This window comes from Argopecten irradians, chromosome 10 (assembly GCF_041381155.1).
Source record: "Argopecten irradians isolate NY chromosome 10, Ai_NY, whole genome shotgun sequence".
Classification (NCBI taxonomy): Eukaryota; Metazoa; Mollusca; class Bivalvia; order Pectinida; family Pectinidae; genus Argopecten; species Argopecten irradians.
Genome location: NC_091143.1, coordinates 38,536,902 through 38,554,551, shown reverse-complemented (window position 1 = coordinate 38,554,551; position 17,650 = coordinate 38,536,902). Strand labels below are relative to the sequence as shown.

Below are 17,650 nucleotides of genomic sequence, written 5' to 3'. Positions count from 1 at the left end.
TTAACAAACTTAGTTGCCCTTTACTGCACCATGCAATAATATCACATCTGCTGACTTCTTAGATATTGACAAGATTAAAGACTTACTCCTATTTGACTCCTGTGACCTTAAATAAAGGTTGTCATTTGTTTGAACAAAGCTTATAGTCTTTTATCTCAGCATGCTGCATGCCAAATATCCGGTCTCAAGGTAGAATGTATTTTAATTATCAACCAGAAGTCGTTTCAAAGATTTTAGCTTATTTGATCCATGACCTTCATTGGAGGTCAAGGTCATTTATTTGAAGAACTTTTGTAGCTCGTCGTCTTGGCATGCTATAGGCCCAATATCAGAGGTATCTTAGTCTTTGACAAAAAGATTTTAGCCTATTTGACAACTGTGACCTTGAATGAAGATCAAGGTCATCAATTTGAACAAACTTGATTATGATACCAGCATGGTACTGGTCCAATATCAGGTCTCTAAGCCTCATAGTTATTCACAAGAAGTTGTCTAAAGAATTTTGCCTATTTGACACTTATGACCTTGAATGTAGATTCTTTGTTTGAGCGATTTTGGAAACCTTTCATCCCAGCATACTACAGTTTTTTTACCCAATATTGGGTCTTGAATATTGCCAAGGCATTGTTATCAATATTTAGCCTATTTGACCCTGTGACCTTGAATGAAAATCCAGGTCATTAATTTGCTAAAACTTGATAGCCCTTCATCCCAGCATGCTATAGGCCCAATATACCCTGGACCCTTCTGCTATTGAGAAGAATTTATTAAAATGAAAACTTTACACATGGCGAATGGCATACCATGATGGATGAAGCACAATAACAATTAAAACACAACAAAATATTTTTCTTGTCATCAGTTTTACATTTTAATAATTTTCACATGATTGATGATCATGATGACTTACGTTGAAGGTAGGATGGTGTTTACAAATAACATGGGTGTTTATTATCCTTGCAAACATGACCTGAATTCTGTAAACTGTTATTTACATTGCAAACAACATCATAATTTATTTATGTTTAAATGTAAACATGCTTCATTAATACAACTTTTCAATGACATATTGGTAAAACAAGCATTTTGACCTGCAAAATTTATTCCAATACTACCGGTATATAAATACTTCTTGATTCAACCATTTACCAATAAAATAATACTTTTATTACAATTATCATCTAACATTGCCCAACAATTTTATACTTTTCTAGTTGCCCAACATTGCCCAACAATTTTATACTTTTCTAGTTATCTCCCAAATACTTTCACACATAATTACTGTAAATCACCTATATTTCTTTAGAGATCTATTTTTTTCATTAATTAAATTCCTAACAAAAATTGGTGTTTTGATTTTACCGAAAGTTCGTACTAATATGGGGGTTCTGAGATCCCAAAACGACGTGAGTAAAGTACATTTTACCGTCGATAAGTCCCACCATCCGGTGCTTATAACGTCATCATTTTACGTGAGTTTCGTGACGTCATAATCACGGAAGGTGGGACTAATCGACGGTAAATTGTACTTCACCAACGTCGTTTTAGGATCTCAAAATTCCCGTATTAAGACCAATCAAACAACTTCCAAATAACTCTACTAACCTTAGCATGCTTAGATTGATTGAAATATCAACAATTCAAAAACTGCACATGATATATGACATTTTTTTCAATTTTCAGTGACAAGATTAAAACTATTTCCAGGACACAATCCAGAAAATAAGTAATTAGCTTTAGAGTACCAACAAGAGATCCCAAAGGGGCATTCACCAAAGAATGATCTATGATATCCCAGAGGGATCTTAGCACCCATCAAAGAATGGAAAGAGGGATCCCATTTTTTTTTTTTTTTTTTAAACTTCAACAAAATTTGAGAAAGACCCCATAAGTATTTTCTAAGAAAGAGCTGTAACAAACTTCAATTATCAAAATCCAAGATGGTGACCTCTCAATTTTATTACCTATATCTATGACAATCGCGAAAATAAAGTTATTTTGAGATCAAGAATCATGAATAAATCTGAATAAATATGCGAGTTCATGAAAGATAAATGATTTACAGGATATGTTCTTCACATTCTGATACAAAATTCACTCATAGATTTAGTAACATAATCTATATATATCCCATATGCACATGTACCCGTCACACACCTTTTTTATACTACATTCTCACTGGAAATTATCCATTTCTTACGCCTCGCAAGAAATGTAAACATTCACATTATCACAATTGTCCATACTTTCCCACATATCACAAGAACAGCACGTTATATTTCTTATACTCTCACATGAAAGTAAACATGGTATGGTCTGTTTATTAAAGTATCCCATTTTGATAAGCACTGAGTAAATTAATACATTTTATTTACATGTTTTATTCATAATAATTACATTTTAACTCATTCACCCCTGAAAATACATTTAGACTCTTCTAAATCAAAGTCTAGACCAGTCCATTATGAAATTTCAGGGGTGAATGAGTATACACTTAATAATGACCTTAAATGCCTATATGGGCAGATAAACAAACACATAATGACTTAATAAATTCAGGTGACGATTATTCAACATTTGTATTTATAAACAACAGTAGTAATGTCGTAATACTTTGAAAAATGTACTTAAATGTTATTCTCAAATTCATTTTAATGCTTCATAAAGTTACCCAGTCTACACATGGTGATGCGGGGAACAACAGTTTACAGTCACTTAACAACGATGTGATACATCAATAAAATATTAAGTAAAGATTAAAGTTCATCAATAATATAAGGATGTCTCAACTATTGTAAATGAGCTTTGGTGGTCAGTATACAGCAAGCCTAATGCCATTTTTTTAACAAAACAGATACCCCATCTTCTTGATGAAAATTCTGGCCATCAATGAAATGCTTCCAAATGTAATCTAGTGGAGGACTCGCCATCACAGTAAATCACTCGACAAAAAGTGTGATTTTTTTTTCCCCAGTGGCTGAGTGATTAAACGCCCACTACCTTTCCGAAAGGACTTTTAATTTCTAAAATGGGTATGTAAAACAAGATTGATATTTTTGTAGAAACAGAAAAGTAATTAGGTTAATACAGCCATTATCATCATATTTACAAATTTGCAAAAATACAACAACCTACTTTAAATTTATTTTTCTTGTTCTTAATCATGTGTTGTGACTGATGCATTTAACAGTAACTCAACCCTGTTTCGATGCAATTAAATGTGATTTACTTTGTCAAAAATAGATTTAATGTGAATGTAGACAACAGATAAGCTACACCTAATTAGCCTCGCCTTCCTCGACTCTTGTTCAAAGCAAACAAAAAACTGCAAAGATCAAAAAACACAGTATGTGATAAAGAAGTAAATAGTTAAAGCTGGGTAATGAAATCATGTGAAATGCATAGAAAACTAGAATATATTGCAGAATTGACCTAAGGCTTTGTACTCCTGTATTGAAAAGCAAGCCCTCGCCTCTGGCAGCCAGTAAAGGCCTAAATGCCTATCAAGCAAGTAAATGCAGGTACTTGTTTCCACATTGGGCCTCTTGAAACTCTTAAAATCCTGTGTCTCTACCCGTAAAATGATTGTCCATATGCAGAATATATAATCCTTAACCATGTATGTCAATACAGATATATCAATGTCAATTGTAAAGTACAAATTGATGCCTTACTTTTCTCAATTTTCTAATTTTTCATCTGAAAATATTTGTCCATACCAAAAGCAAAGCTTTCAATCCTATATCAATGAAGAAATTGATCAATATAATATGCTACGGATAATAGTTTTTCAACACTTGCACCAAACCAAAACCTACACCTGGTATTTTCGACCCATTAGGCCTCTTGAAATTCTCAAAATAATGCATTTTCTACTTTTAAAACAAAACTTTATATTCATCAACACCTTTATATTCCTTAAGTAAAAGATGAAATCAATGTCAATTGTTATGGATAAAAAAAGGAGCGAGTGTCAATTTGGGCCCTCTGGTGGACATGACCGATAAGCATTACTTTTAGTCTACAAATACCCTGGGTTTAGGAAATCATGATATGACATATGATTAAGGTCAGGTCGGAGTCCCTTGTGAGTTACGGGGGGGTTAAACAAGAGGGGTAATTTTCTGTTTTGTCAAGTTTTGTTGGAACCAAATAATAATTTTGAATGATTTTTTATGAATTATAAGGCATTTATATGTTGAAAATAAAACATTTTGGAAAATATAACTTAGTGTCTAAAAATCGGTCAGGATCATGTCAGGATCATTTTCAATTTCTTTCAACAAATTTTATTTCAAACAAGAGGCCCAAGGGCCTTTAAATATAGGAACTTAATTATACATAGTGTCATGGTTGTCATCTTCGATTTGGGATCAACCAGAGATGTAACAATACTTTGTCTGGACCATGTCAGGATCATTTCATGCAAGTTTCAGCCAAATCCCTTCGGTAGAACTTGAGAATAAGTTCAAAATGTGTTTTCAAGATGGCGGCTGTGACGGCCATCTTGGATTTCGGATTGACCCGAAAAATAACAACACTTTGTCTGGACCATGTCAGGATCATTTCATGCAAGTTTCAGCGAAATTGCACCGGTAGAACTTGAGAAGAAGTTCAAAATGTGTTTTCAAGATGGAGACTGTGGCGGCCATCTTGGATTTCAGATCGACCCGAAAAATAACAACACTTTGTCGGGACCATGTCAGGATCATTTCATGCAAGTTTCAGCCAAATCGCACCGGTAGAACTTGAGAAGAAGTTCAAAATGTGTTTTCAAGATGGCGGCTGTGGCGGCCATCTTGGATTTCGGATCGACCCGAAAAATAACAAGACTTTGTCGGGACCATGTCAGGATCATTTCATGCAAGTTTCAGCGAAATCGCACTGGTAGAACTTGAGAAAAGTTCAAAATGTGTTTTCAAGATGGCGCCTGTGGCGGCCATCTTGGATTTCGGATCGACCCGAATAATAACAACACTTTGTCGGGACCATGTCAGGATCATTTCATGCAAGTTTCAGCCAAATCGCACCGGTAGAACTTGAGAAGAAGTTCAAAATGTGTTTTCAAGATGGCGGCTGTGGCGACCATCTTGGATTTCGGATCGACCCGAAAAATAACAAGACTTTGTCGGGACCATGTCAGGATCATTTCATGCAAGTTTCAGCCAAATCGCACCGGTAGAACTTGAGAAGAAGTTCAAAATGTGTTTTCAAGATGGCGGCTGTGGCGGCCATCTTGGATTTCGGATCAACCCGAAAAATAACAACACTTTGTCGGGACCATGTCAGGATCATTTCATGCAAGTTTCAGCCAAATCGCACCGGTAGAACTTGAGAAGAAGTTTAAAATGTGTTTTCAAGATGGCGGCTGTGGCGGCCATCTTGGATTTCGGATCGACCCGAAAAATAACAACACTTTGTCGGGACCATGTCAGGATCATTTCATGCAAGTTTCAGCCAAATCGCACCGGTAGAACTTGAGAAGAAGTTCAAAATGTGTTTTCAAGATGGCGCCTGTGGCGGCCATCTTGGATTTCGGATCGACCCGAAAAATAACAACACTTTGTCGGGACCATGTCAGGATCATTTCATGCAAGTTTCAGCCAAATCGCACCGGTAGAACTTGAGAAGAAGTTTAAAATGTGTTTTCAAGATGGCGGCTGTGGCGGCCATCTTGGATTTCGGATCGACCCGAAAAATAACAACACTTTGTCGGGACCATCTCAGGATCATTTCAGGTAAGTTTCAGCTCAATCCCACTGGTCAAACTTGAGAAGAAGTTCAAAATGTGAAAAGTTAACGCACGGCGGACGGCGCACGGCGGACGGCGCACGGCGCACGGCGGACGGCGCACGACGACGGACGAAACATGATGACTATAGGTCATCCTGACCCTTCGGGTCAGATGACCTAAAAATCGGTCATGGCCACCAGAGGGCCCAAATTGACACTCCTCCTTTCAACACTTGCACTGAAACCTTATTATAACCTTGGATTTCCAACTCGACGCCTTGTGATTCCATATATAAGCCTCTCTAAGAAAAACGAGTTAATAAATAAAGCTAATGTACTACAGTAGCATATTGGTCAACTTGAGTTAAAATGGTTTGGGAGTATTAGTAAATATTTTTAAATAATAAACTACGGTATGTTATTAACTATATGCACATGCTCGTCAGTTTATTTTTATAAACTTCTTTTTCATGAAGATGCAAATCATTTTTATAGTTATGGTACTAAATCTAGAATATGGAATACTGAAAACAATGTTTTATACTAATTAAGATAACTTGTTTTTACCCAAATTTAGTTAACACTAGCATGCTGGCATTTATTTCAATAATAATGAATTCAATATCTACACTTAACACCTTTAAAGTAAGCAGTAATTTTCATACTCACAAATCAAGAAAAGATTTTAAGATTTTTTTACAGGTATAAGTTATTCCCCACCAAAAATTACAATATTTTGACAATTAACTTACAATGCATATGTTTTAATTTGGTAAGTACAAATATTAAGCTACGTACAGCACAAAATGACTTTTAGCAGTACTGCTTAAAAAAATGATTTGACGTCTACAATGCAGTTTAAAGTCTACAAGCAGTGAAATCATGATCCAAGTTGTGGCCTACCATTTTATTTCACATTTTACATTGATATCATATTAGTAATTTTGAAGTGACTGTATGGAGATGTTTTCCTCTTTGCATACTTTAAAGATAAAAACAAGAACTATTATACAGTGCATAATTCTGTTTTGTTTTTAAGGCTTATAAGTTATAAAACAGCACATTTGGTACATGTTTGCCCATGCATGTCTTTGAATGGTTTTCAAAACTTAATTCACCAAAATTTATGGTGTTCTATAGATTTATTTCTGCAGAAAAAATAGGATGTTGAATTTAGCACAAACAACTTTAATATAACCTAATTGCCATATACAACTGTTAAAATCACTAGGTGACTGATACTTATGTAAACTTACATTACCACCTGCATATATGTATATGAGATATGTAATGCCCCAGTCACATTTATACCATAGCTATATACGGTATATAGTCTGTTTGGCCAGCACTATCTTGCCCAGTGATTTAATTTTAATTCATCATTTTCTTAAACTGACGGAGACAATTAAGTGCTTTATACTGTGTTCTGAAAGACTTAATAATTTTTACTTTACATGAAAAGTGTATGGATCAGAAACCACATGGCTTAAGTAGTATACATTAATTTACATGGAAGAAGTGTATGAACCAGAAATCACATGACTAAATAATATTTCACTTTACATGAGAAATGTATGGAAGCTAAATGACAAAATCATAAAATGGAACTAAAGAAGAAAAATAATTGACAGATAGGTTTCATTTTGGCGGCTTTAAAATGTACACAATTACATGTATATCATAATGTTCTTCTAGCTATAGGAGTTAAAGTAAAATATGTTTATAATGAACATGCTTATAACAAAGTGATTGTGTTGGTCCATAGAGTTTCATTATAACTGTGTTTTACTGTATTGATTATTACACGAGAACAATGTATATATCCGAAGACAAAGTGTAGGACAATAAATGCCACAGGTGTTAAAACTTCATGGTAGGTTGCAATTGGGTAGGGGCATCTGTCATGGACGCTCAGGTAAGGCCAGTTTGCAGAAGTAATTTAGGGAATATATGTATTTTAATTCCAGACACAAAATCAGTTCGGTATTCAGAATTCATAGTGATCATTTTTCAGATGAATTTTACTGCTATAATAAAGAGGCCAGATCAGTTCCGTATACTGCTATTAATTCAATCCCTATCAAAAGGTGAAGGACCAGTTTTTTTTAATGGGACAGGCTTCCCCAGACGTTCATTGTACTATTTAGTTATAAAATGTGCCTTTCCTTGTGTAACTAGCTGATGAATATGATAGTACTCCCGGTAACTCACCGTAGTATTATCTGATAACAACACATTTATACTGATAACGGTCGTTACACTCTGTAAGTACAGTTCGGTAAATGATATGTACATATTGTAAACATCTACTTTTTGATTTTTGATACTAGCTTGTGCATCCTTTAGAATCCTTTGGTTGAAGCCCTATTAACAGCAATGTTCATTTAAGGACATGCCAGGTTTAGGAGATGGAGGATTTAGCAGAGAAAAACTACTGATAATGTAGCCATCAGTATCTGGCAACTGTCCCACGAGGAATTTTGAATTAACAGTCATTTAATATCTTTTTTTTTTTTTACTTTTCCACTACAATCTTTGGTAACAAGACGACTTTAAACATACCCCAAATAATATATTTCACCATATAGTAGGCCCATGATCTCTAGTGATCTTTGATCTTTGTGACCTTGAATCAAGGTCAAGGTAATACATTTGAACAAACTTCATCCCAACATGTTGCTGACTAAATAATAAAGTCAATATCTATCTCTTAGCCAATTGGTATTTAAGAGGTAAAAAAGGAAAAAGTTCATTGGCACGGACCGACGACGAATACTGCACCATCCAGGGCATATTTGTTATAGTTTGTTTACCCAGTAATTTTTAATATTCACTTAGGATTTAGGCGATGTAATTAATTAAATGTAACATCATTTTAAGTAATGGCCATGTATAGAATGTTAAAGCTATACACATGTACTATTATATTTCATCTTGTTCTATCACCTGTGCCCATATTTAAATAACTTACAACCAAAACACAAACAAGACATCCTAAATGGTTTGCTGTCTATCTGTCATGCTTTTTTTCCCTATCCCTCACAAATTGAAATAATAAAATAGGGACCAAGGGAAAGCTACATATTAAATATGGGGAAAATCCCTTCAGTATCTATTACTTCATTTATCAAAATCAAAAATGGCAGCCTGTCGACCATCTTGTTCCATTAAAGCTCTTTGAGAAAACGTGATAACAAAATTCAAATATCAAAATAATAAAATGTCTGTAAACTATCTTGTTGAGGGATCGGTCCATAAATCCAATATATATAGCCCAAGGTCATTACACATGTGTATTCAATATTGTACCAGGACATTATAACACCATATGAACCGAACTAAAGGTCCTTTATTGTAATAATGATTTCAAAATATTTGCTTCATCAATGCTTAGTAATATAGAAATGCATGGAGAATGGCTCGACTACATCTTCCAGAAGAACTCAATGTCGGGGTTTTGCGACGTCACAATAGAAATATTGATTAGGGAATGATGTCACAATAGGAATTATATTGACGATAGTGATGTCACACCCCAGTCGATATAATTCCTATTGTGACATCACAAAAGAAATATTGGAATATCGCCCTCCTCGTGACAGTATATTAGCCAATGAGAATGGTGTAAAATTGGAGCATATCTAATATGCATAACTAGGACCTAAGGGAACCAACATATGAAATTTGAGACGGATGTCTAAGTGAAATAGCGGTAACAAGAATAACAGATGGACAACAGACCATGGATGACAGGCGATTTGAACAACCCACCACCTGATCTGATGATGGTGAGCTATAAATTGAAACTATAGAAGTATTGATGACTATAATATATTTAGGTTAATGTTAGGAAGAATATTTAACAGCAAGATAAAATATCACAGGACATAGAACTCCTAAGGCAATGAGACCAATAATCAGTGACTTCCAGGTTATCCCCCATGTGGCACCGTCCGTCTTGTTTTTAGGGAAAGGTCTTATCGTTCTATTTGTTAACACAGACACAACCTCGTCTAAAGATCGACGATTTGTTCGGTCATTGGCATGTCGAATCTTCGACAAATCCTTGTCCATGTTTTCCAGAAACTTTTGAGCATCCCGAGACTGGCTATTAAGGGCGTCACTTATACTTAACGTTCGAATGATAAGGTTTTGAGTTTCCGGGTCACTCATGTCACATATGGAATCGTTGTCGGTCATGTCCTGTATATCATTACTACTTTCACAGGTTTCGTCTATCACTGTCATACCATTACTCTGGACTGTGGCTTGCTTCGCCTGCTCTTCCTTGGCTATATGCTCCGTGAGAAATGAATGCCGTTTTAAAGGCACTTTTACTACTTTATGACCATAAAAGTCTTGATCTTGTATAAAGTTGTTGATCCTTTTTATTTCTGATACCTGAAAAATGACAAGTGTGTCTTAGTATATAATTAATATATCAAACAATCTTTTATCTTATTCTGTATCTGCACATTAAAGAGTTATCTGCCCTTGTGGGTAGGTATTAGCCAATCAAAAACACTTTGCAAAATGATCGTCATTGAGCTGTGTAGGAGATCAAAGGGATCCAAACTATTTACAGTTACAAGTTTTGCTAAATAATAAGCGCTACCCTGTATACAAGTATAAGTGAACTGATGATTAATTGCCTCTCTGACCCTAGGGACAAAGATCCTGGCTCCTTTTTTTAATTGATCCAATGAATTGCATATAAAATAAGGGTCTTATACTTTCATTCCTACAGCAGACGGATTTGATAAAATTTGCAACATTCCCCCTAATGAACCGAGGTCCGCACTGCATCACTTCTGGACTACGACCCTTATAACTGAATTATAGAAGATTGATTTCCTTTCAGTCAAGGATGCTGTAGATCAATTGTAAGCCAAATTGTTTCATTCCTACACTCTACAGTAGGTTTTAAATGATTTGTAAACCATGCAGGGCCATATATGATTACTTCAAGTTTGGTTCCCCCTTCCCTATTTAATTTGATAGCAATTAAGCCACCTAGTCGTTCATGACAAGTAACAATTAAAAGGAATACGGCGTGGGTAAAGTACAATTTACCATCAATTAGTCCCACCATCCGGTGATTATGACGTCATGATGACATTTGACAGGAGTTTCTTGACGACTTAATCACTGGAAGGTGGGTTCTCAACTAGATCTAATTGACTGTAAACTGTACTTAACCCAAGTCGTTTTGGGATCTCAAAACCCCCGTATTATTCCAGTATATGTACAGTTAGCTACTGTTGTAGCGTAAAAGGGTGATATATTTTCCACCATAACAGTACTCGGTAGCTAAATTTTGTACAGTAGGACAGGTATATTTTTAAGGCCTGATGGACGACAGACCCCGCACCATGGTATAATATCATCAACAGTCCTTCAGGCCAGGTGAGCAAAAAATAGGGCGTACCGGACATCCGTACTGAAGAGCAAGACTTCGCAAACTGTCCCCTTCTGTAATTTCTCTTTCAAAGTAAATAGGCTCTTTTTCCTTTGGATCGACCGTCTTTGGTGCTTTTCTTGATCGCATTTCCATTTCATATTCAACGACCTCATCATCCGCAACATCGGCGTCTCCGAACACGTAAACTCGGTTCTTTTTGACATTCTGTACCTGAGCTCCACTGTAACTATACTCTTCGTTTTTCTTGCCAAACAATCGCCCCCGAGAGGAGGGTTGCAAATGTCCGTTGCTCATAACCAAATTTTATGCGAAAAACGATTCATATAAGTCCTAGCTCGTTCAATATATAAAAACACCGTCATGTGTGATCATCCATTGTCTGTCTTCATGGAAAATTACTTGAATAACAGGGCGTTTTTTGACACGAAGCCTATGCTGATACCTGTCAAATATCCCTTTCCATTACCGGAAGTGCATGGCATACACACGTAACAAAAAGGGGGATAACTACAGCCATTTCCTGTCATGTGCGACCTGGCAAAATGTTGATCGTAGGTCTTATGTTGATTTGATGAAGGATTCAACTGGAGTTAGTATATAATAATTATCGTAGTTAATTTATTGTGAACTAATTAATAATAACAACAAGATACTTAATTGGTGATTTTCTGACTCGTTTGTATTGTTACACGATCAGATTTACATTATACAAAGTCATAAAAAGGGGCAATAACTCTATTAATCAAATATTTCAAATAAATTTTACAAGGCCTGCTGTATAGGCTACATTGTATGCTATCATTCTGAAACCTCTTTTAAAACTGGGAATGTGAAATAAGATTGATAAGTTTGTAGAGTAGCAAAAGATATTAGCTTATCATTAATACTACACTTATCATCACCTTCTGAACAATTTAATTAAAATAAATTAGATCTAATGTTAAAAGTCCCAATATACATTACCTAATGTTAAAAGTCCCAATACCAGTTCGTTCAAATGAAAGACCTTGACCTTCATTAAAGGTCACAGGGGTCAAAATGCTAAATTTATAACAACTTCTTGTCGAGTGTTGTATTGCATCAATAAGTTTGATAATTGTTAAAGTTGGGGCATATGCGTCTTGATAGATTGTATTTTTACTCTATTTCAGAATAGATATTCTCATTTTGTTATTTCATCTGTTTAGGTAGCAAGTACATGTATAGCAGCAGGGTGAAGAAATAGTTTTAAGTCTGCAACAGACGTCGCCATGTCTGCTTCTATACGAAGTGCTAAAAACATCCTCCGTAAAGAGATTAAGAAAAGAGTGGCCATGTTGACTGAGCAAGAAAAGGAACGACAGTCAAAAGTTGTAACAGAAAAGGTGAAAACATAAATCTACGTCTTTTTTTAGCTTTTTTATGTAATGGACACTCACATGTAGATCATAAATCCAGAAAAAAGTTTGTCTTGATACATTGGGAAGTATTATATTTAAGCATTGATGTCACTATTTTTTAATTTTATCGGGGTATGAAAAAAATTGTTTGCAAACTGTGTGAATCCGCGTAGCGGATTCTCACAAAAGTTTGCAAACAATTTTTCTTTTCATAACCCGATAAAATTAAAAAATAGTGACATCAATACTTATAATTAATTTTATACTCTATTTGATAAAATGCAGTATGTTTAAATGTAACATTACAGTGGTTTTTCAAGGGACTCTTTTTTCCGAATCAATACGCAACGTCAATGTCTCTATTGTGACGTCACGATAACGTCGGGGTTTCGCGCCATTCTCGGATTTTTTTTTCATAGTGGTATGCAAAAAAAAATATTGGCCAATCAGAAAGCCAGATTTGGTATGAAAACAAAGAAAAATTAATTATATATTAATATAGTAAAAAATATTTGAGTTCAAAAGGAGTAAAAAGATATTTTTTTAAAAATTTGCAAAATTTCTTGTGAGCGCTTTCTCCCATCCGTGGGCTCTTCAGGTAACCAAATTCGTCTTTGTATATTACAGAGTTAGCTCCCTTGCGGGTAGGGATCTATTGTGACTTCAGTATTTTGTGACCGAAATTATTGTTGTTTTCTCCAAAAAGTATCACGTTACGCTTGAAAACACATGACATCACAAACAATACCTATCCACAAGGGCAAACAACTCTGTAATATGTTAAAACAGAATGTATATAAACTGCTTACATTTGTACAGGTATAAGTACATGTTGTACTGGTGTATAAGCCGCACTCCCAATTTTCAGGGAAAAAAGTCGCGGCTTATACTCCGGAAAATACGGTAGTTATCCTTTTCACAGGTACTGAAGTTACCACAGATGCAAAAATGCCAGCGTGTGTGTCTATATCTAAACATGCCTGATGAAGTGAAAACTGTGCCCTTGTTAAAAACTCTACTGGACACACACAAGGAATGTTTTGTGCCTCAGTACATTGGTCCAGTGATGAAAATGGTGAAGCTTAAGTCTTACGAGGATTATGAAAGCTTGCCTACCACCAAGTGGAATATCAAACAACCAGCTGATGATGATATCCGAGAGGATGCTCTTAACGCAGGTATTACATCCTTTTATTTATACCAAGGGGACTTTCTTCAATACTTCAGTGATATCCCTTGGTTGCTAGGGAAAAGATAACTCTATCTTACATAGAGCTGTGCGAGACAATTATGTGACATCATCAATACATGCGGCATAACTGTGTCACGCATTGTAGATGACGTCATCAATTTTGATACATAATGCCGTTTCCGGATAATGGCCTGATGAGAAAGCTGGAAAGCAATCATTTTTCTTCTGAGTCTCAGGTTGACAGCCGAAATCTTTCACTCAGATTGAGATATCCCTGTCCACTTGACAGACCCATGTAAGATTCTATTACTGCCTTTGTACATATTCTTTGTGACCCCTTACCTGTTAAATGTGGATAAATATTTTGATAGTTATATATGACATACCCAATTCAATAAGTGCCCAAGATGTTTAGAAAATTGAAAAAATGAGAAGGGGCTTAATAAGACAAATTTATTGCATATCTCTTCAAATTTTGTCTTTAGTTATGTCCAGGCAATTGAAATTTAGGCCTCAAAATGGGGAGGGGCGCTTATAGGAACATGGGCGCTTATTGAGTCGACTACGATATACAAAATAATGCTATGTGAAAAGTATTGTAGACATCTAATTAACTTCTTCTTTGCCAGGAGGCTTGGATGTGATGATTATGCCAGGTCTAGGATTCACGAAAGCTGGAGCACGTCTGGGCAGAGGAAAGGGCTACTATGACACCTATCTGGACAAGTGTGCTAAAGCGGGATGCTCTCCTTTCACTGTGGCTCTAGCATTTAATGAGCAGATCTGTGACTCCGTTCCAACCGATACTAATGATGTACCTATAGACCTTATCTTATATCCGTCTGATGGTTCATAGCAGCACACAAGTTTATAGCAGTTTTTCTCTGTGACACAGATCTGACTGAGGAGGCTAGGGGAGATAATCTTGTAGCACACAGGCCAGGGTAGATAACCCTGTAGCACACTCGGCTGATGAACTACAAAGTTACAACTCATTTGATGAATTATAATTAATTTATTATTAATTAATTAATATAATTTGGTTAGAAAGCTATCTCTACTATTGGATATTCAAATAAAGTACTAGTGTAACTTCCCTAAACGGATCCTTCTCAAAAATGAGCACCTCTTTAAACCAAATAAGGATGTGATGTACAGAATGAATTCCTATGTCATGTATTGTTTTTTAAAAAAATACCATATGACATAAAGAGTGATATCAACTGATTGTTGTGTAATCGTATTAGTAACCACACAATTATAAATGCTTTCCTGTAGTTTTTTAATCTCATTATACTTTAATAAGTGGTAACAATGTCATGATTATTGTTTGTCATTAATTTTAATCAGGTAACATTCACATATTAAACAATATTACTGACAATTGTTGTAAATGACACTGTAGACATATGTACATGGTATAAAATATAATGTAGAAAATAAGTTCCGGTCAACTATAACAGGAAAAAAATGGATTATCTTCTCAAAATTGAACCCTCTCTAAACTGGCTGAAATGCTATGCACGGACCCTGATCAGTTTAGTGAAGTTTCACTGTATCATGCATGATGATAAAAAATGTTCATTTAAACACTTTCAACAAAAAGCTATCATCAGTGTGCACTTGGTTTCATTTAGTTTCATTAGTTTAACAGTCAGGGTCTTGTAAGGACATGCCAGGTTTGTTGGTGGAGGAAAGCCGGAGTACCCAGAGAAAAACCACCAACAAATGGTCAGTGCCTGGAATTTGCCTTACATGAGATTCGAACTTGCAACCAAGAGGTGAAGGGCTTGTGGTTATATGTTGTGACATCTTAACCACTCGGCCACTGCGACCCCTCAATGTGCACATCCCAAACAATTAAATCTTACTCGAATCACAGGTTTACGATGCGCAAAAAAAAAGTATTTTTAGTATTTTTTAAAAATATTTTCTTATTTTTTTTGCGCGTTGTAAACCTGTGCTCGAATACACCTTTATCAACACTCCCGTTGTTGCTGTGTAACGCGATGGGAGCTTTTGAGTGATACAATTCGTCTGCTTAATATATACCAGTAACTCCTTCCTAAGTCTTCAATGAGGGTTTCGAATCGGGCGATGTGTTCTGAATGTCTTTAAGCTGTCACTTTCATCAACTTGGCAGTGTGAATAGACAAACAATAGAAGACTTACTATAATAAGTTTTTACAGTCTTTAAATGATAGAAAAGGGATAGAAACACACTCCCCAAATCAATCTGCCTTACTTTAAAATTAGTGATCATAAAAATATAAATTGTTGTTCTCAGGAATATTAAAGTAAGCAGTTGAACATTACATTGTGTTGATTATGATATTACTTTCTCCCATACATGACAGGGTTATCCCACATGCTAGCTAAAAGGTTACTCTTCTACAGCACAGGCACTTATATATAACAGATCATATACATGTTATATATGTATAAAAAGTATAACGGTATAGGGCTACTGGTTAACTCTCGATCTGTACCAAAGGCTGGCAACACCAATAAATGTTTTGCTTATGTTCAGAGGGTTATAAACCAGCTCAAATTCTTTGCTATATAATTTTGAAATGTAATAATGACTTTGTAATTGTTTCAAATATGTTTATATAACCAAAGAAAAAATATGACTAGAAATCCCTACGGGATATGACCGGGATCCTGCCGAAATCCCGTTCATATCGGTTGAATTTTCTCTCGGGATTACATTCCCTCATAACATTGCAGATGTGATTCATCGCAGAAAAATAGCACCATTTTAGCCCGTTAATCTTACTTCTGAACATTGCAAAACATTGATTAGGTCATGTGACCTGAAGAATAACCTATAGTCATCATGCTTCATCCGTCGTCGTGCGCCATCCGCCGTGCATAAACTTTTCACTCAAATGACTTCTCAATAACCGAAAGGACCAGGGTACTCATATTCGGCCTGCAGCATGCTGGGATGAAGGGCTACCAATGAATGACTATTAGTTTCATTCAAGGTCACACAGGTCAAAAATGCTAAAATATTTAGTCGACTTCTTGTTAATTACTAAAAGCCCTAAAGACGTGATATTTGGCCTGTAACATGATCACATGAAGGGCTACCAATTTGGTTAAAATAAATGACCTTGACCTTTATTCACAGGGGTCAAAAACTTAAAAGGCAAAAATTTTGAAATGGCTTCTTATCAGCAATTAAGAGGCTTAGAGCATTGATTTTTCGGTCTGACAATAGTATACTAGGATGAAGGGTTACCAAGTTTGTTAAATTGAATGCCCTTGACACTAGGATGAAGGCCTACCAAGTTTGTTAAAATGAATGCCCTTGACATACTGTTAAGGTCAAAGTCATCAAATGTATCAGAAACTTACAGCTTTAGATATGGTAACCTTAAAGGAAAGTCAAGGTCATTCATTTGAACAAACTTGATAGCCCTTTATTCCAGCATGCTACAGGCCCAAATATCAGGTCTCGAAGCTTCTAAATTATTGTTGACAAGAAATTGTTCTTAAAGATTTAAGAATTTTTGACTTCTGTGACCTTGAATGAAGGTCAAAGTAGCTGTTTATCCCAGCATGATACAGGCCCAATATGAGGTCTATTTAATTAGCCTCTTTAGTTGTTGACAAGAAGTCAGATGACCTCAAAATGTAAAAAATATCCTTTGAAGACTACAGAGAACTTACACCCTACTGTCATAAAAGGACTTTTAGCTGTCAACCACTAGAGATAGTACTAGAGATCGTATAAGGCTCATTCGATGGCTGCATAAAAGGACTTAATTAGCTGTTCTGTTATGTTTCCTCCAGTTTTACTATGAGATAGTCCAGGGGTGTAGAGATCGTAAGTGATCGGAACCCCTGGAGTATCAAGGACGCATGACCATCAACTCATTATATATATATATATATAATTATTTAAATGATGTTGAT

At 35.5% G+C, this 17,650-nt stretch overlaps 2 protein-coding genes across 4 annotated transcripts; one reads left to right on the top strand and one right to left on the bottom strand.

Annotated features, from left to right (window-relative positions):
- Positions 1 to 846: 846 nt before the first annotated feature.
- LOC138333851 (lysM and putative peptidoglycan-binding domain-containing protein 3-like) lies at positions 847 to 11,627 on the bottom strand. Of its 2 annotated transcripts, XR_011210037.1 has the most exons (3): positions 11,162 to 11,627; positions 5,911 to 10,134; positions 847 to 4,235 (listed from the first exon to the last, which is right to left on the bottom strand). XR_011210037.1 is itself a non-coding variant. In XM_069282483.1 (2 exons), exons 1-2 carry the CDS (start codon positions 11,447 to 11,449, stop codon positions 9,580 to 9,582), a joined length of 843 nt encoding a protein of 280 aa, XP_069138584.1. In that variant the 5' UTR covers positions 11,450 to 11,627; the 3' UTR covers positions 4,252 to 9,579. The 2 variants fall into 2 exon arrangements, 1 of the variants encoding a protein (XP_069138584.1); XM_069282483.1 differs by lacking the exon at positions 847 to 4,235 and having other exon boundaries at positions 4,252 to 10,134.
- A 31-nt stretch (positions 11,628 to 11,658) lies between these two features.
- Positions 11,659 to 16,041, top strand: LOC138333850 (5-formyltetrahydrofolate cyclo-ligase-like). Of its 2 annotated transcripts, none has more exons than XM_069282481.1 (4): positions 11,659 to 11,744; positions 12,343 to 12,519; positions 13,457 to 13,712; positions 14,356 to 16,041. In XM_069282481.1, the coding sequence occupies exons 2-4, from the start codon at positions 12,406 to 12,408 to the stop codon at positions 14,580 to 14,582; spliced, it is 597 nt and encodes a 198-aa protein (XP_069138582.1). In that variant the 5' UTR covers positions 11,659 to 11,744; positions 12,343 to 12,405; the 3' UTR covers positions 14,583 to 16,041. The 2 variants fall into 2 exon arrangements, with proteins under 2 accessions (XP_069138582.1, XP_069138583.1); XM_069282482.1 differs by having other exon boundaries at positions 11,663 to 11,710; positions 12,347 to 12,519.
- The last annotated feature ends 1,609 nt before the right edge of the window (positions 16,042 to 17,650 follow it).